The 18953-nt window shown below is 45.5% G+C and overlaps 1 protein-coding gene across 6 annotated transcripts in view; it reads left to right on the top strand.

Annotated features, from left to right (window-relative positions):
* Positions 1 to 18746, top strand: part of FAT3 (FAT atypical cadherin 3) — a 644128-nt gene extending 625382 nt beyond the window's left edge. For 5 of the 6 annotated variants that reach the window (XM_084895365.1, XM_084895366.1, XM_084895363.1 and 2 more), the window contains 6 exons: positions 1236 to 1389; positions 4600 to 5258; positions 9057 to 9170; positions 11586 to 11645; positions 12449 to 12484; positions 13097 to 18746. In XM_084895365.1, coding sequence (XP_084751491.1) covers positions 1236 to 1389; positions 4600 to 5258; positions 9057 to 9170; positions 11586 to 11645; positions 12449 to 12484; positions 13097 to 13719 — 1646 coding nt within the window. In that variant the 3' untranslated portion in view covers positions 13720 to 18746. The remainder of the gene's footprint in view (positions 1 to 1235; positions 1390 to 4599; positions 5259 to 9056; positions 9171 to 11585; positions 11646 to 12448; positions 12485 to 13096) is intronic. The other variant, XM_084895364.1, reaches the window with a different exon arrangement.
* Positions 18747 to 18953: the final 207 nt, after the last annotated feature.

Genomic DNA, 18953 nt, shown 5'->3' with positions numbered 1-18953 from the left:
CTCACAGCAACATCTGGAATAGTGTTTGACCAACAACTTGGCTCCATAGCCTAGTCAGTCTGACACATAAAATTTACCATCACAGAGACCAAAACACAGAAGCAAAGAAAAGCAAGTTGGAAGAAACTATGCTGGGAGAAAACTTCATAAAAATGTTATTAATATCTTTAGAGATATAAGAGAAAATATTGCAAGCACAAAATAGGATCAAGGTGCAATGTGTTTAAAAAAAAAAAAAGAAAGAAAGAAAGAAAGAAAGAAAGAAAGAGAAAGAAAGAAAACCTCAGCAAACAAATAAAGAACCCTTGGAAAATGACAACATAATGAAAGTCTCACAAAAGTTTCCAAAGTTGAGAAACACTTATAGAAAATAAAGCAAAAACCCACAGTGATATAATATAAGAGAGACAGACCAAATTCAAGCAAGATCCAAAAGATCTGAGCTGAAAACCATAAAAGTTCTATAAAGACAGAACAGAGAGAACAAAGGAAAGGAAATTGTCAGTGTGATAAATAAAATTTCTCAAAGTTCAAGGACAAGAGTTTCCAAATTGCAAGGGCCCACCGAGTGCCCGGTACTGATTGAAAGAAACCCACACCGAAGTTGTGAACTCTCAGAAAACTGGGGACAAGAGAACACACTTCAAGCTCTTGGGAAGAGAAACCAGTTCACACATAAACTTGAGGAAACAAAACAACAATATGGAGGTAATTGCTTAGAATTCCATATACAACCTAACTACCAAAGAGGCATAAGAGTGAAATAAAGATATGTTCAGCTATGCAAGGTCTCACAGCATTCACCTTTTTTATGCAAACCTTTTCTCAGGAAGCTGATGGCATGGGCATGGTACCTGTGATAAACTCCTGTCTGGAAGCATCCTGTCCTTTATAATAGCAGTGTGGTGGGAGTGGCTTCTCCCTCCCCATCCTGGTCTCTGCTCTTGGAATCTTGGGTGTTCCCTTGGTGTCTCTTACCATTCTCAGAAGCATTCGTGTATATGATTAATGAGAGTGAATTTTTGAGGACTAGTGGGATACCTAAACCATTACTTGGCATTTTTGTGCAAAGCTGTGTTCCAAGTTCAAAATAACCAATTTACTAATCATCTTTGGGATTTGGGACCTGCCTTTGATTTGGTTTGGAAGGAATTAGGAGGACATGTGATAACCGAGTCCGTGCACTCTGTGTTACCAGCAGCATCCGTGGCTCATGAGGTCCTCTGTTTCCCCAGGCTATCAGTGTTCCTGTCTCTCACAGTTCACCGGGAGAAACTGTGAATCAGAGATCACAGCCTGCTTCCCAAACCCTTGTCGGAATGGAGGCTCCTGCGACCCCATAGGAAATACTTTCATCTGCAGTTGCAAAGCTGGGCTCACTGGAGTCACGTAAGTGAGATTGTTCAAGTCTTTTATCCTGTTTCTTGTTGTTAAGACAAAACAGTAAACAGCTAACTGGAATGAAATATTTTCCAGTGACAGGACAGAAGAAGGGTTAATATATATACTAATAAAAGGATAATATGCTAATTAGAATGGAAATCTTCCAGACATCCTTCCAGACAAAGCCACGGTGGCAGGAGCCAAGGAAAGAGGCAGTTAGGGATGATCAGTCGGACAAGGGGGAGTAGTTAGGGGTGATCAGGCCAGCAGAGAGGGAAGTTAGGGGCGATCAGGCTGGCAGGGGAGGGCAGTAAGGGGCGATCAGGCAGACAGGCAGATAAGCAGTTAGGAGCCAGTGGTCCCAGATTGTGAGAAGGGTCCAGGATTGGAGAGGGTGCAGACTGGGTTGAGGGATCCTCTCCCGCCCCCCCCCCCCCACTTCTACCATGCACAAATTCATGCACTGGGCCTCTAGTCTATAATAATAAAAGTGTAATATGCTAATTGGACTGGTCAACTGAATGACCTTCCAAACAAAGGCACAGTGGAGAGGGGCCGAGGCAGAGGCAGTTAGGGGTGATCAGGCAGGCAGGCAGGTGAGCAGTTAGGAGTCAATGTCCCAGATTGTGAGAGGGATCCTGGATTGGAGAAGGTGAAGACTGGGCTGAGGGATCCTCCTCCCCGCTACCATGCATAAATTTCGTGCACTGGGCTTCTAGTCTTTATATAAAGAGTGCTTACGAGTGACTAATGTTAATAGGGATTATTTCTGGGTAATGTGGTTATGAGTAATTTATCTAATTTACTTTATACTTCTCTATATTTTCAAATTTTTATATAATTACCAAGAAAACAATTCTTTTAAAGAAGGTCATCTCTGACCCCTAATGCTTCCAATATAATTCTGAGGCAGACATACTATCCATTTCCCTAGAAATTATTACCAGGACTCTACTGCTTAGCATTTTATGATCATTCTGAGAAACTAAAGCCTACCTTTCCTTTGCAAATCTTTTCTCTCCCACCCCAAAGAAATGAGGAAATTAAAGTGTTAGTTGAATGAAAAGGAAATATTTTAAATTTTTACTAAAATGCCACCTTCATCCATCCTTGATGGCTTTAACAGTCTATATATGTAATCTCAAGCAAGTGATAGACTAATTACAGATGAGACTTATGTATTCATTAAAGCAAATCTCCCGAGGACTTTACCAGGAAATACTTAACCGACTTTGAGTCTTTGGATGAAATTTAAAGTAATAAAGCTGCATTTATTTTTTAAATACTCAGTGATTCTGACTAATTTCCAACTGACTTCAGTCTATTAAAATTAGGGACATTTGACTACATTTTAAGAAGTGGATTACCAAAAATACAGGTGTTGGGGCCTTTTAAATGAATATAGCAGAACAATTGCTCAAGTACAGAAAAGGGAAGGAAAAATGGCTCTGTGTTCTCAAATAACTTCAAACTAAGAAAGAGTAAGAGTTAAATGTTTGCCTTATAATAATACTCAAAGCAAGTCTTGGATTGTTTTAAAGAGAATAAAAGTAATTTAATTACATTTCACTAGAATGTTTTAGTCATTTTTTTCCTAGTCATCTGCATTAGCATTAGCTTTTTTTTTTTTTAATCCTCACCTGAGGATATGTTTTGTTTGTATGTATTTAAGGATTTGAGAGAGAGAGAGAGAGAGAAACATCAATCGGTTGCCCCAACTCTGTATGGAACCAGCAACCCAGGTATGTGTCCAAATGGGAATCAAATCTGCAAACTTTTTGGTGTAAGGGAAGATGCTCCAACCAACTGAGCCACCCTGCTGGGCTGCAGTTAGCATTAGCGTTCAACATAGGCATAACTTCTGGAAGTTATGTAGACATGTAGCCCTCTATGCACCTACCCACCTATTAACCTATCACACCCCATTACCCCAGTTGCACAGAGGCCAAAATTTACTGTAACCATTACAGGATACTGTCAGAACTAAAGACTTCCTCCTCTCAAGAAACTCCATATAGGGTATGTAGAGTTTCACAGGTCTTTATCTGTAATTCTACAAAACCTAAAGTTCAGAGAACTGACAGGATTGTGGATAAATGAGTGGCAAACGAATGTGGTGCTCCAGACAGCCAAAGCTACTATAGAAGACTATTTCTAGATTTAATTTCTTTCATTTAGTGTAAATATCTATATGTTTTACTGTGGAAACACTGGTATACTGGTATTTGATTTTGGGTCCTATGCCTGTTTCTTGGGTGGGGTGGATATTTTACATCCTATCTAATAAAAGGGCAATATGTAAATTGACTGTCACTCTTACACACAAGATGATTAGATGCCCCCATGTGGTCAAAGATGCCCCCATGTGGTCAAAGATGGCTGCCCCCATGTGGACACAAGATGGCCACCACAAAATGGCCAGCAGGGGAGAGCAGTTGTGAGCAATCAGGCCAGCAAGAGAGGGCAGATGGGGGTGACCAGGCCTACAGAGGAGGGAAGTTGGGAGGGACCAGGCCTGCAAGGGAGAGCAGTTGGGGACATTTGGGCTGGCAGGGGAGCAGTTAGGCATCAATCAGGCTGGCGGGGAGTGGTTAGGGGCAATCAGGCAGGCGGGCGAGCAGTTGGGAGCCAGCAGTCCTGAATTGTGAAAGGGATGCCCAACTGCCTGTTTAGACCCGATCCCACTAGGATGGCAGTCGAACATCCTTCGAGAGGTCTCAGATTGGAGAGGGTGCAGGCTGAACTGAGGGACACCCCCTCCTACCCCACCCCTATCTCCCATGCATGAATTCCATGCACCGGTCATCTAGTAATATAATAAAAGACATGTACTATATGTCATTTCTAAAATTGCAAAACTTTAAATTCTGAAATGTATCCGGCCCCAAGACTTTGAAAACCAGAACCACCTCATCAACAGCATCCATCCTTTCTCTTTTTGTCCTCTTCTCTCCCAAAACAGCCTTTCCCTTGCCCCCACCAGGGTAGGGGTCAGACAACCTGGGAGAGAAATACCTTAATGCATGCTGGTGATCCAGGCCAACACACACACACACACACACACACACACATACACACCATCACACCCTTTTCGCGGTGCTTTCTTTTCTTTTCAAGCCATCGGCTTTCAATGGAGCTCCAGGGTAGGAAGGCGCCTGCGTGGTCAGGCCCGAGGCTGGAGAGAGGGCGCATGTGTGTGTGTGTTTGGCCCCGCAGGTGCGAAGAGGACATCGACGAGTGCGAGCGGGAGGAGTGCGAGAACGGCGGGTCCTGCGTGAACGTGTTCGGCGCCTTCGTGTGCAACTGTACGCCGGGCTTCGCGGGCCCGCGCTGCGCGCTGCGCCCCGTGCTGGTGCCCAACATCCAGGCGGGCCACGCCTACGTGGGCAAGGAGGAGCTCATCGGCATCGCCGTGGTCCTCTTCGTCATCTTCATCCTGGTGGTCCTGTTCATCGTCTTCCGCAAGAAGGTCTTCCGCAAGCACTACTCCCGCAACAACATCACGCTGGTGCAGGACCCCGCGGCGGCCGCCCTGCTGCACAAGAGCAACGGTGTGCCCTTCCGGAGCCTGCGGGGCGCGGGGGAAGGCCGCAACCTCTACCAGGAGGTGGGACCCCCGCAGGTGCCCGTGAGGCCCATGGCCTACACCCCCTGCTTCCAGAGCGACTCCAGGAGCAACCTGGACAAGATCGTGGACGGGCTCGGGGGCGGCGAGCACCAGGAGATGACCACCTTCCACCCCGAGTCGCCGCGCATCCTGACGGCCAGGCGCGGGGTGGTAGTGTGCAGCGTGGCCCCCAACCTGCCCGCTGTGTCGCCCTGCCGCTCCGACTGCGATTCCATTCGGAAGAATGGCTGGGATGCGGGATCTGAGAGTGAGTAGGAAGTTAGGCGACATTATCTATTACCTATACCAGTGGTTGGCAAACTCATTAGCCAACTGAGGCAAATATCAACAGTACAACGATTGAAATTTCTGTTGAGAGCCACATTTTTTAAACTTAAACTCCTTCTAACGCCACTTCTTCAAAATAGACTTGCCCAGGCCGTGGTATTTTGTGGAAGAGCCAAACTCAAGGGGCCAAAGAGCCGCATGTGGCTCGCAAGCCGCAGTTTGCTGACCACTGGCCTATTCCACTGGCAGTCATGGAAAGCCACAGGTGTGTGGGCACTTGAAAAGGGGATTCAGGGAGGGAGAGAGAACCCGCAGAGACAGGCACTCGTTATGACACGTTCTGATATTGTGCTCACAGATCAGCCGTGAAAAACTGCTCTCGTTCTTATCCCCATTTACAGATGGGGAAGATGAGGCCCTTATGTGGCTAGGGAGAATCTAAAAGCTAATGAGAGGTACTGCAGTGCAGGGCAGCCAAACCCTAAAGCCCTTGCTCTGCTCACATTGGCCCATGATGGGCGCTAAAGCAAGCAGTATAGCTACAGGAGTGATGCCCAGAGAGAACGCTGTGGAGGGTGAGAGGAAGAGAGTGTTTCCAGTCTTACAGAGTGCAGACATGAGGTCACTGAATGGTACTTGCAAATTTCTAAACTTCCCACCAAGACCAATTTCTCAGAGCAAAGTCTGTGGGGTAAAAAAGACTCAAACATACAAGTCAGAATCTCAGAATCTGCATAGGTAGGGATTCTGGAATCTCTGTTTTTAATAAGGCTCCAAGGTACCATGAACATCTGAGTTTGGATTATAGATCCGGAGAAAGGAGGACATTCCACATGACCAGAAGGAAAGAAAGATGTTCTATTTGACTGGAATGCAGGGTCCATGAAACAAGAGAGTGAACCACAGGCGGGAAGAGCGGTCTGGGCCAGATGGTGGTATTTCCCAGCCCTGAGCCTCATGCAGCAATATTCTAGGCCAGTGGTCGGCAAACTCATTAGTCACCAGAGCCAAATATCAACAGTACAATGATTGAAATTTCTTTTGAGAGCCAAATTTTTTAAACTTAACTTCTTCTAACCACTTCTTCAAAATAGACTCGCCCAGGCCGTGGTGTTTTGTGGAAGAGCCACACTCACGGGTCCAAAGAGCCGCATATGGCTCATGAGCTGAAGTTTGCCGACCACTAGGCAAAGGGAAGAGCCACAGGTTCAAAGGCCTGGGGGTGGGAAAGCCCTGGGCATGTTGAAGACCACGGAGGAGATCAATGTAGTTGGAACTTGGTGAGCACCCGGGGGGCATGGGTGCATTTGAACAAGCCTAGCTCGGGTTTTGAAGCAGCTGAGTGCCATAATCTAATTTATATTTTTAAAAGATGGCTCTATTCCTTGTAAAAGAGACTAAATAGGACCAATGAAAGAAGGAAGTAGACTAATTAGATGGTGTTTGTGAACATCTGAGTGAGGGATGGTGATTAGAGCATGGTCCCATACATCAAAAGGTTGTGGGTTCGATTCCTGGTCAGGTCACATACTTAGGTTATAGGTTTGATCCCAGTTGGGACACATAGCTGATTGATGTTTCTTTCTCTTCTTTCTCCTCTCTTTCTCCTTCTCTTTCTCTTTCTCTCCCTTAAATCAATTTATAAATATATACATATATATATATATATATATATATATATATATATATATATATATATATATCACCTTGGGTGACGATTAAGAAAAAAAAGCATCGCTGCAGTGTGGGGATCATCTTAAATCCAAATAACTTGCCTAATGGAAAGTAGCTAGTAAGAGGGGGAGGTGACAATTCAAACCTGGTGCCCCAGAGTTCAGAGCCTGTGGTCTTACCAACACTGCCTTTGGAAGCTACAGCAGGAAGGAGGGAGATGGATGTAAGAAAGAGAGAGAGAGAGCATCCCTTGATAGAGACGGGCCTCTGTTCTATTCTAGTGCTGCCCAACTGTTCTACATCTGCTGACTCTGGATTTCTAGAGACACATTTATATTTTAAGTTGATGTCTTTGGACTCTTTGCCATAAATATAGTCTCTCCCAAATCATCTGTAAAGTTAAACTTGCCAATCAATTAGATCAAGCATGTCAAACTCAAAAGCTAAAACGGGCCAAATGCTGGTAAATGAGGCATGCAGCCTCCAGGCCATGAGTTTGACATGCTTGCACTAGATAAAGGAAAGGCCCCTTTTTATTTAACAATGAAAAAGTGGGGTTTGAATAAATGGATACATGGAGAGAACAGTTTTATGCACAGCACCATATTCACCAGGATAGATCATTTGTCATTCTCTCCCTTGTGTTCAGGGCTAAGCCTAGTGCCCACTTTGTGCTTTTCAAAGGCACATCTTCATATTGGCTGTGGTGTGGCTGTTGGGAGGTGAATTTCTCCCTCTTGGGCATCTCTCTCCACTCAGATGAGTTGTTTATCTAGCTTAGGGGTGTCGAACTCAATCAGAGAAGGGGCCAAAATCTAAAATCCAGCCTAAATCGCGGGCCGAATGGTTTACTGAACAGTCATAAACTGACAATGTCATAAACTGACAGCGGAGTGCAGTGATGACAGCGCGGTGCGGGCCACATTGCAAGGCCTGGCGGGCTGGATTTGGCCCGCGGGCCTTGTGTTTGACACATGTGATCTAGCTCATCATTTTGCTGTGTCTTCAGCATCTGACAGATGCCCGGTACTGCCCTCATCCTTTGTGGGAGAATCAGGGATTTCCCCAGCCACAAGCAGGAGCAACTTTCCCTTGAGTCACAAGTCTCCAACTCTTCATACCATCATGCCATCATGGAACAGGGTGATTTGAAGCTTTCCTGGTGATCATTTCCCTCCACCCACTTCGTAATGTGACAGCTTTATTTCCAGAATCCACCTCAGGCCAAATTTCACATTTCCCCCCAAAGTATTATTGGGTTTTCTTTCTTTATTAAGCAAGGTAGTTAGCTGGCGAGACAATCTGTAGGTGGCTAATTCATTTTTCACTTGACAGTTTCAAAATATAGCTTGTTTTTATTGTTTTCCTTAGTCCATCAAGGAGAGAAAGAGAGAGAGATTGAGAGAAAGAGAAAGAGAGAGAAAGAGAGAGAGAGAGAGAGAGAGAGAGAGAGAGAGAGAGAGAGAGAGAGAGAGAGAGAGAGAGAGAAGGGTATTTCAGTCTGTCTTTGTATGGCAAAGGAGGAAGGGTGTGGATAAGGGCACCTCTACACAGCCCACTGCCCTCCTGAGTGCTGAACACTGTCATTCCCAAAGCTGATGCGACACTGCCCTCTAGAAGGCAGTGCTGAGAACTCCACTCGCTCCCCAGAGATGGAAGTCAGGATAATGCAAAGGCATTCTTGCCTATAAAATATGTATACCCCTGTTTTAAAAGGAGTCTCCTTTAACCCGGTGTTGACACCACAGGGGTTCATGTAAATGATTTAAATTAACTCTGAATGGCAGAGAGCAGCCCCAGCACTTCATCCCGGTTCACTCTTCAGTTAGACTTCCCTTTGAGGAGGGAGCAGCTACTTTGGGCTGTCAGCTGTTTGGAAGCTCATTTACCAAGGGTTAAGGGTTTGAATCCATAATGTAAATCACTTGATTGACAGACGGACCTTTGCCCCCAGTGGCACAATCAATTCTCTACTGTGGAGCTAAATTATTTTCTCTGAGCAAATGAAAGAGCTCCGAGAGGCGAACTCCGGGGGTGGCTAGGCTGGAATTACGCATGAGGTAACCAGTGTCATTTCTGCTTGTTCTCTCTGCTGTCCACCAAGACAAAGGAGTTGATGACCCGGGAGAAGTGACCTGCTTTGCAGGCAGCAACAAAGGCAGCAACTCTGAAGTGCAGTCCCTGAGCTCCTTCCAGTCGGATTCTGGCGACGACAATGGTAAGAAGTCACAGATCTGTCTCCCCGGGGTGGCTTCCGCCTCCTGTGCTGACATCAGTGGTTGTGAGGAAGGGGATGTGACCAGTTTGGGTTCTTGACCTGATCCTGGGCATTTGCACATGTTCACCAGCTTTCTGGTTGGCCCCATTGTTGGGCCTCGTTGCTGAAGGAGCATCTATTGAGCTGCAACTGTGAGCAGGCCCGGGGATCTGCATCAGAGGTTGTTGAGGTTCCTTTGGGCCTCCAGTAATGCGTCCTCTTTGATTTGGTTCGTGATGGAACTGCCTCATCCCAAATGATACCCACTAGCAAACAGTGTAATTTAGTTGTGTGTGTTTTTTAAATTTTACTAATGATTATCTCTTCACTATACACCCAACCTCCATATTAATAGAAATTAGTTAAGAGGCAAGACCTTCCCATAAAAACTCCTTCCCATAGAAGTAACATCTTTATTCAGTTGAACCCCCTTATGATCACTTGGGGTCAAGGGCCTCTGCAGAACCTATTGAATATGATTCATCAGCTCCTTAGAAAAATGCACATACACCCAGATGTTGCATGCAATTCCATGTGGTTCATGGATCTCCTTGACACTCCAAAGCAGCTACTTCTGCCTCTTGTGAACTTACATTAATGAAGAAGTTGCTGGACTGGGTTTCCAGGGCTGAGGAACCAACTTTGGGGGATGGGTTGTGCTCCTTGTAGCAGAAATGGTATTACTACAGAAAGAGTGGTGAACCAAGAATAATTTCAAATATTCGTCCACAGAGATAGTTAGCCTCACCTATGTCATTTTGTCATTTATAAGCAACCAAGGCCCTGTACACAAAATTCAAGAACTCAGGGGGAGGGGGGGCCTTCAGCCCAGCCTGCACCCTTTTGCAGTCCAGGAGCCCTCAGGGGATGTCTGACTGATGGCTTAGGCCCCCCCAGTGGGGAGCGAGCCTAAGCCAGCTGTCAGGCATCCTTAGCGCTGCAGTGGAGGCAGGAGAGGTTCCAGCCACTACCTCTGAGCACGCCAGCTGTGAGCCTGGCTTCTGGCTGAGTGGTGTTCCCCCTGTGGGAGCATACTGACCACCAGGGGGCAGCTCCTGCACTGAGCATCTGGCCCCTGGTAGTCAGTGCACATCATAGTGACTAGTCGTACCACCATTCATTTGATTTGCATATTAGCCTTTTATTATATAGGATTAGCAAAAGTTGAATATTTATTATTTTATGTCATCATCCAATCCATAAACCCTTGTTGAGTTTCTTCTGTGTGCTGAGCCCTATGCTGGACATTTTGTGCCCAGAAGTACAACGTCGTCTTTGCCCTCCAGGCAAATGCAGGAGCAGGTGAGCTCGAAGGCCATAGCAGTCATGGACATAAAATAGTCCACTTTCACCACCACCACCCCAAAATCACTTCCACCCCAAGACCTGGCACCCCTGAGGGTCCTCCGTTTATCTGGCTGTTGGGATGACACACTATGTAGCAGGGCATTTCTTCTGACCGTTTTTAGGAGGTCAAGTGCCTGCCTCTAGGTCTGTTTGCCTGAGTGCCCACTCCTTTTCTCATCCCCAGCCAGAGGAACAGCTGTCACCGGTTTGTATTTTGTAGAGGAGCAAACGAGAACAGATAGTTTCCAAACTCCTGGCAGCAAGCAGCTCCCGCAATGATGCCACGTTGACTTTTCTCGTGGGCTCTGCTCTGTGTGCTCTCAAGTCACACGCTCAGACTTACACGTTTAATATCCTGGATGGGTCCTTCCTGAAGCAGGAAGTACTTGGAGTTCTCATTAGTTTTTAACAAGTTGCTGGTACCCAGTGTTCATGCAACTCCTATAGCGAACAGAAATCTCCTTCCCTGATCCTAACTATTTCAGAGGTCAAATGCTGATGTCCGTCTACACTGTACTGGAGAGAACTGGGCCTTGGGTCATTCTAGGCTACTGTGGCATTGTGTGAGAGTGAAGCCACCAGTCCTGCAAAGGTTATCCTCCATCATGACATTTGGTCGTGGCGTCATGGCTGATCAACAAAGAATTCTCTTTGGGAAGAGTGAGGTCTCCTCTAGAGCTTCTGGGAGTTGCTAATGAGAAGTCAGCCTGAGCTTGACGAGCCATTGCCTTCCCAGATTGATTTCACTGGGCCGTGAAGTGTGAGTTTATGGCCCAGCAATCCCTGCCCATCCTGCCTTTCAGGAGGAATGGCCCCGGATGTGTGCCATTTCCCTTCGGTTCCCAGGATCCTGGGACACTAGAAAAAAGTGTCCACTGGATGGACTGTGGGAATGCTCTGGGTGTTCGCATGCTACATCTTTGTTGTTGCTATTGCTGTTGTTAAGAAAAATTAACATGTGTTTAAAATACATAACTAACCTGAAGCTGTCCTCCCCCCTCCCTCCTGTCTTCTTTTCCTGGCCACAAGCATCCATAGTGACTGTCATTCAGCTTGTCAACAATGTAGTTGACACTATAGAAAATGAAGGTATTTACTTTTTTTTCTTCCATAGCATTTCGTTGTGTAAAGAGTTATACTTTTGGAAATATCGCATCCTTGTTACTTTGAACTAGGGGTGATTTTGATCAGCCAGCAATAGAGGAGGCAATACACAGGTGCTTTCAAGGGAGACACTGGATATTTCTCCAGGAAATTGGGGTAAATTTTCAAATTTTGAAAAAGAATCGAGTTTATAATTTTTTCAAATAAATGGGATGCTCTTTTTATAAAATTTCTTCCAAGAGAAGAATACCCAAATACTTGGAATCGAGATTAATGCTAAGTTCACTCTGACATGCAACATGTATTCACTGAGCACCTACTATGAGTGGGAATACGTAAGAAATCATTCAGAGCTATGATATAATGGGAATCGATTTCAATCGGGGAACTTACATTAGTGTCATGATACAATTAGGGCCTAGTGTAGATGGGATTTATCTTTTTATTTCTTAGATCAGTGGTCGGCAAATTATGGCTCGCGAGCCACATGCGGCTCTTTGGCCTCTTGAGTGTGGCTCTTCCACAAAATACCACATGCGGGCACGCACCTACAGTGCGATTGAAACTTCATGGCCCACAGACATAAGTCAGTTTTCGGCTCTCAGAAGAAATTTCAATCGTTGTACTGTTGATATTTGGCTCTGCTGAGGAATGAGTTTGCCGCCCACTATCCTAGATCACAGTGGGGAGAAAAAGAGGCATGTTTTTAAGTCATCTAAAATGTTCTCCTTTGCCCCCTGCACATGGCTTGGATGATCAGCTTTACCTCTCACTTTGTGTTTAAACAGTGTCTGTCATGGATCAAGGACAGAACTACAACCGAGGTGACTCCGCTGTGACCCCAGCATAACGTTTTACTTCTGTGTTCTGAATTGCTGAGTTCGTTCTTACCCCGCCTCTCTCCCTCCATTTTTCTTTGATCGGAGTTTTGCATGTTCCAGGTGTCTTGTGAGCTTGGTATTGGAGGTGGAAGCCCTGCCCACATCCCTCCTCCCCCAGCTACTCCTCTGCGTGCGGTTCATCCATGCGCGTGCACACCTCCCTGACTTTTGTGGTCCACAGGACAGCTGACGCGTATCTCCCTGGGAGCATGCTGCCAGCCTGGCTCTGCACTTGGCGTAGGGATAGGAACAGAGGCCTAGAGGATGGGGTGGGGGTTCTGGGATCCCCAGCAGGCCCTCGCTGGCCATCTCCATGGCATGGCTGGGTGGAAGGTGCTGCAGTCCCAGCGCTCAGAGCTGCCATTGCCTTGCTCTCCCGGGGCCAGAGCATGGGCTGGCCCCTGATTGAGCCTGAGAGGAGCATGCACGTGACTTGGCTTCTTAGGGTCGGTCCCCTGGATGTGAATTGCATGCCAGGTCCCTTATCTGTTCCTCTCCAAACCCTGCCCCCACTCCAGCCTGGAGGAAATTAACTGTCAGCTTCTTTGCTCACAGCCTATCACTGGGACACCTCTGACTGGATGCCGGCCGCCCGCCTGTCGGACATCGAGGAGGTGCCCAACTACGAGAACCAGGAGGGAGGCTCTGCCCACCAGGGCAGCACGCGGGAACTGGAGAGCGACTACTACCTGGGCGGCTACGACATTGACAGCGAGTACCCGCCCCCCCACGAAGAAGAGTTCTTGAGTCAGGACCAGCTGCCCCCTCCGCTGCCGGAGGACTTCCCGGACCAGTACGAGGCCCTGCCGCCCTCCCAGCCCGTCTCACTGGCGGGCACCCTGAGCCCAGACTGCAGGAGGAGGCCCCAGTTCCACCCCAGCCAGTACCTCCCGCCTCACCCGTTCCCCAACGAAGCAGAGCTGGGGGGCCCGCCCGCCGGCTGTGAATTCAGTACTTTTGCCGTCCACATGAACCCGGGCACCGAGACGGCGGGCCCAGCAGACAGCGTGTCTCTGTCTTTGCACAACTCCAGGGGCACCTCATCCTCGGATGTGTCGGCCGGCTGCGGCTTCGAGGATGCCGACGTGGCCATGAGTGACTACGAGAGCGTGGGCGGGCTCAGCCTGGCCAGCCTTCACATCCCCTTTACGGAGACGCAACACCAGACCCAAGTGTAGGTGCTTTGCACCAGCGGGTACGGAAGGAGGCTGGCTGGGCTTGTGTCTCCGTGCAGAGCCGTGTGCTGAGCGCGGAGGAAATGCAGGTTAATGACCTTCTTCTCAAGTCAAGCTGTTTCAAGTCAGTGGGTGAAAAGGAAAAGGCTCAGAAATTGTTTCTGAGAGGGGACTGATCGCCCTTGTAGTATGGTACCTGCATTCACGAATCAAGAAAGCTCGCCGAGGTTTTAAAGGGGGAATACATGGCACCCCCCGAGGTACACGTCGGTCTTGGATGGCTTTGTGCAGTATTGTGCCCTGGAAAGTATTCCGGCATCAGCCCTTGCAGTATTAATAACTGGCGACAGTGCGCAAAGAGGCATGTGATTTTCAGCCAGTGGTGGGGGAGAGGGAATGGAAATACTAGTTATCATGGTTGGAAAAGTTAGTCCCTTAGGCAAAAGAAAAGAAAAACAAGTATTATTAAACAAACAAGGAAATGGGCGGAAGCCTTTAAAAATCAACTTTTTTTTTTTTTTTTTTTAAATAAGCTGCCCAATTTTCAGCTATAAAATTAGGTTTAGGTATCATGTTTAGTATGCTTAGTTATTTTTTGTTTGTGTTAAGCATCCAATATTATCTAGTTGGGTTTTGTGATCTTTGAGAAAGGTATAGTGAAGAGGAACGAGAGGATATTTGGGTACCGCTTTGTGGGCTGGGGGGGGGGGCATTAACATTGTTCAAGCATTAGAAAGAAGGTGATTATCTGTTTTCCATGAAACATTCCTGGCTGTAACTACAATTTTAACACTCCTGCAGCAATTGGCCTTTCTTCTGAGAATCAGGAAATAAAAATGGGGATGGGGGAGTAGCATTTTGGTACTTTATTCTCTAGAATGAGAGATATTTAGAGGTTTAAGCAGAATTCACAAATTTAGGGAGGGAAATCAGATATAACACTTTCAAAGTTTTACAGGCAGATAATCACAATTCTTGATAATGCAGATACAATTTGAGTGTTGTTCTACATTGGTTAGCATCACCACTCTAAGTCCAATTGTGTTTGTAGAGAAGTAGATTCGTTTTTGTGTATAAATTATAATAGTGTGCGTGTGTCTGGCCCATGTACAAGCACGTGCTTGCACTCAGTAAGGCTGCTCTTGAGGACCGAGAACGTGGGCGTCTTAGGCTATGGACTCAAAATGCTGCCTGCGAGGCGGACCTTCCAGTTTCTCTGATCTCGGTGATGTCAGAGAAACACCAAACGCCATATTTTACTCCGGTTCAGTTAACCTTATTTTGGTACTGCCATTTATATTAACTTAAAGCAAAACTGTGCTTTTAAAAACAAAAAACAAACAAAAAAAACACAACAGTATTTTGTTATTTTCCAGAACTAAACTCTTGTTTGAAAAATGTGTAATGTTTCATTACCCCCTGGGGTTCTCCTCTATCTGACATGTGGACTTTGGCCGCAGTTTTCCAAAACTGACAGGGGAATCATCCCACTGGAAGTACAATAGCTCAGCACTCGAAGGTGAATGTTAAGACGTTGAGTGACTTTCCTCTTTCGCTTCAATCAGATGGTGGCTGCATGTGCGGTGGCCATGGTAAGTAAATGCATATTTGCACTAGCTGCTTCATGAGCAACTCTGTGTCCACAGTTTCTGATGACACGTGGCATTGGTGTGTAATTGTGCCGTCCCAAGTCTGCGTATCACCCACTCAGACACATTTTTAGTTGTTTCAATTATATTGAATCCACTTCTTTGTAGGAGTCAGTGTTTCTGAAGTTTGTTGTGTTTAAAAAAAAAAAAAATCCTTTTCGTTGTCAAGCTTCCTGAGTCCACAGATACATTTCACAAATGTTTCGGCTTTTCTCCTCTTCCTGTCTCTTGCTTAGACCTACTCGCCGAAGCATTATCTGCACCATGGGCTTGAAATGCATGCATTTCAACCAGGCTGCTTTGCAGGATAAAAATCTTTGGTATTTTTTTTCTTACGTAAGAAGCACATTTGCCAGAATCATGGAGAAAATGACGGGCTAATGGTCTAGAATGGAATCACTGCTACACTTTTTAATGATGCGATGTCATAAAAACCATCAAAGTAAAACCAACAATTCATTTCTCGCCCCCAGGAAATATGAGAAGGAGATTAATGCCAGCAAGTCACTATTGCTTACACAGCATCCCCTGCGGGGAGAATGCCTGACTGACACTGTAATGAAGGAATAAATAGAACCTAATGCGGTTGTGAAGTCACCCAGGAAAACCGTGCCCTCCCTTGGCTCTGACCTATATAAAATACCTCTTTCATCAGGAGAGCTTCCCTGGCTTTCTGCAGAGTAGCTCTGCAGCTAAATGTGTACCAGACAAGCATGGTATGCTTTTATTCATCACCCTGTGAACACATAGCTTTCCACTTTCTGGAAAATTGGACTTCCCTGTAGAGTATGAAATGGTGTCCCATCAGATGGAACTAGGTGGGATGTCTGCTGATTTCAAGATCTGGAAGGGTCCTTAAGATTTGTCCAGCCCTCTTGTTTTTGTAAAAGAGGGAACATGCCCAAAGAGGGGAAGGCTCTAGCCCAACCTCACTCAGGAGGTTAAGTAGCTGGGCACCCATTTGGCCAATATTCTTTCCATGTGACATTGGTCACCGCCATACTGCATGGGACATGGCATCTGCTGGACCTTCTGACTTCCCACCCTTCTTGCTTAGAAATCCTGGAGATTATGTTTTTGGAAGTCTCATGAGTGAGATTTTTTTTTTTTTTTTTTTGAAACCTCATGACCTCATGTTGCCTAACAACTCCGCTAGGGAGCGTACAGTTACATAATTCACACATTTCTTTGAACAGGTATCAAAAAGCTGCTTTTACCAAATGAATATTTTCTAAAATGAGGATGGAAAGATAATTACAGAATGGAACCCAGACTGGTCATCAATTATGGTGATACTCAGTGTATGAGATGACCGACTAGGTGCATTTTGGTTCTTCCTTTTTCCCCCCATACCAGGCCTGGTGTCTGTTCCCACTCCCACCACTGTGCTGAACCACGTGGAAATGATTGAAGCCAATTAGTGTTTTCTTGTTTTGCTCACATGTATGTGCCGCCCCCTGGAAGCCAATGCCATGGCCTGCTGTAGGCACTTTACTTGTATGGTGCACATTCTGGTTAGAATGGATGTTTGTCCCATGGGAAGCAGGGCTCTGGGGCTGTAAAGGGTGAATGAAGTAGGTGTGGCTGCTGAGTTCCATTCCATGCCAGCTTCCCATATACTCACGTCCTGCCCATTCACAAAGCACCACTGCAGAAGACTTAGCAATAGGAGTAGGTCAAGCCCGAGCAATGGTTTGCCCTATCAGAGAACCAGCGTGAAGGCCCAGAAAGGGAATTGATGCTGCATTCCTGGAACTTCCCTGGGATTCCCCTTAGGAATCACTAATACAGCCTCGAAAAAGGCAAGTAAGATATACAGGGGTGAGTAAAAGTAGGTTGACAGTTGTTTGTATGGAAAAATATATATATAATTCAAGAATAAATAGTACAAGGATAAACTCCGTTCCACATACTCACAGCTAAAAACATCAACTATCTCCTGTTTACTTCCATCCACACCCCACCTCCACTGTCCCCATTAATGCTGTGTCTACATAATCAAAGTCAGGAAATTGAGGAAAGATATAGCAAAATAAATCATTTGAGGTCCAGAAAACTCTTTCATATGAGAAAATTCAGGAAGACTTAGTGTTCACTTTGCAAGGGTCACCCAGATAATTATCTTTTCTCTTTCCTCTGCTTCCCTTTCAAGACACAGATATTGATAAAGTGATTAGGCTTTTATGTCTTATGTTTTTTTAGCTTCAAACCATGGGGCATGGGGCTTGGGAAAGGCATTTCTTCAGCATCATCATTTTGTGTGGTCTGTGAGCAGGTGGTTCTGTGTTTTCCCCGGGTTTTGTCCTGTGATGTTCAACTGCACATTATTGTGGTGAAAATCCACAGTGTCTTGAAGCTTCTGGTTGTATAATTCTAGGGTTTAAAGTCACCACTGGTGGCTTTGGCATTGGTTACTATTTAGCCAATTGGCTAAGAGGTAGGAAAAGAATGAAGGTTTTCTTTCCTTAGGTAATAATGAAAGCAATAATTACAAGTATGTAATATTACACAAAGGCCATAATAAGTCTCTTCCAATGTTTAGGATGCACTAGAGAATCATACAGTCACCTGGAGCGTGTTTGGACCCATTAGTATGTACTGTAGTACCCTTCCAGCAAGCCAATACCTGAATTGCTACTATTGAACAATTTTATGAGCCCATACTACTGCATTTCGGAAAGTGAGAAATGTGTGGGGAACGGAAGCAGTTCTTTGGAAGCACTGTACTGGAGAGGTTGTCTTGTAAATGTACCTGTTGCAAACAGGCTGGTTTGTAAAAGATGTATGTTTTGGTGTTAAAAATGTTTATAAAATTGTATATAACGGTTTCAATTTTCCAAGCTTTTGTAGATAACTGTATTTGATGCCTATCAGGATGCTTTAATTTGGGGGTTCGAATACATTTCTAAGTCATCCATGCTGTTGGTCTGCAACCTTCTGAGGTCACACCATGCAGACACATACAAGGATGTGGGGTTTGAAAATGGTGTTTTCTTAATCATTTCAAAATGTACTGTCAGCATCCTTTGGTTCTACCGTTTCCATTCAACTTTCTCTGTTTTCAAGCAAATGTTCTTATTGGCATTTTTTAAACGAGTGTGTTTTGCCGAGTTACTCCGTCCCTAATATCAATGCCATTTCAGATTCAGGCTGAAACATATCATGTCTTCACACACATGTGCACTCACCTCAACTTGCACACACACATCACACACCAAACCTTATGCAAAGGGGAAAGCCAACACTTGAGGTAAATCTTGCCCCTGGTGGAAGTGGAATGTTTCTGCATCTATTGCTGTTGGCAGGATTCGTCTGGTGTTCTTTTTATATAAAAAAAAAAAGAAAAACAAAAACAACAAAAAAGACAGCCAAAAAACAAAATCCCAACAGTGTACAGGTTTATAACTTACAAAATTTGATGGTTACAACAAGTTTTCAAGTAAAAAAAAAAAAAATGAAACTAGCTGTTGTGTTGACTCTTCTTTAAGTGTCTCCTTCTATTTGTCTTCAGTCACAGGGCGTATGGCCGAAGGGCAGTCCGTCTCTGCAGGGTGGGTGGGTTTTTGTTTTTTTGTTGTTGTTTTTTGT

The sequence above is a fragment of the Pipistrellus hanaki genome (genome assembly GCF_964339955.1).
Source record: "Pipistrellus hanaki genome assembly, chromosome: 9".
Classification (NCBI taxonomy): domain Eukaryota; kingdom Metazoa; phylum Chordata; class Mammalia; order Chiroptera; family Vespertilionidae; genus Pipistrellus; species Pipistrellus hanaki.
The sequence above is the reverse complement of the archived record's forward strand: the minus strand, read 5'-3'. Positions and strand labels throughout refer to the sequence as shown.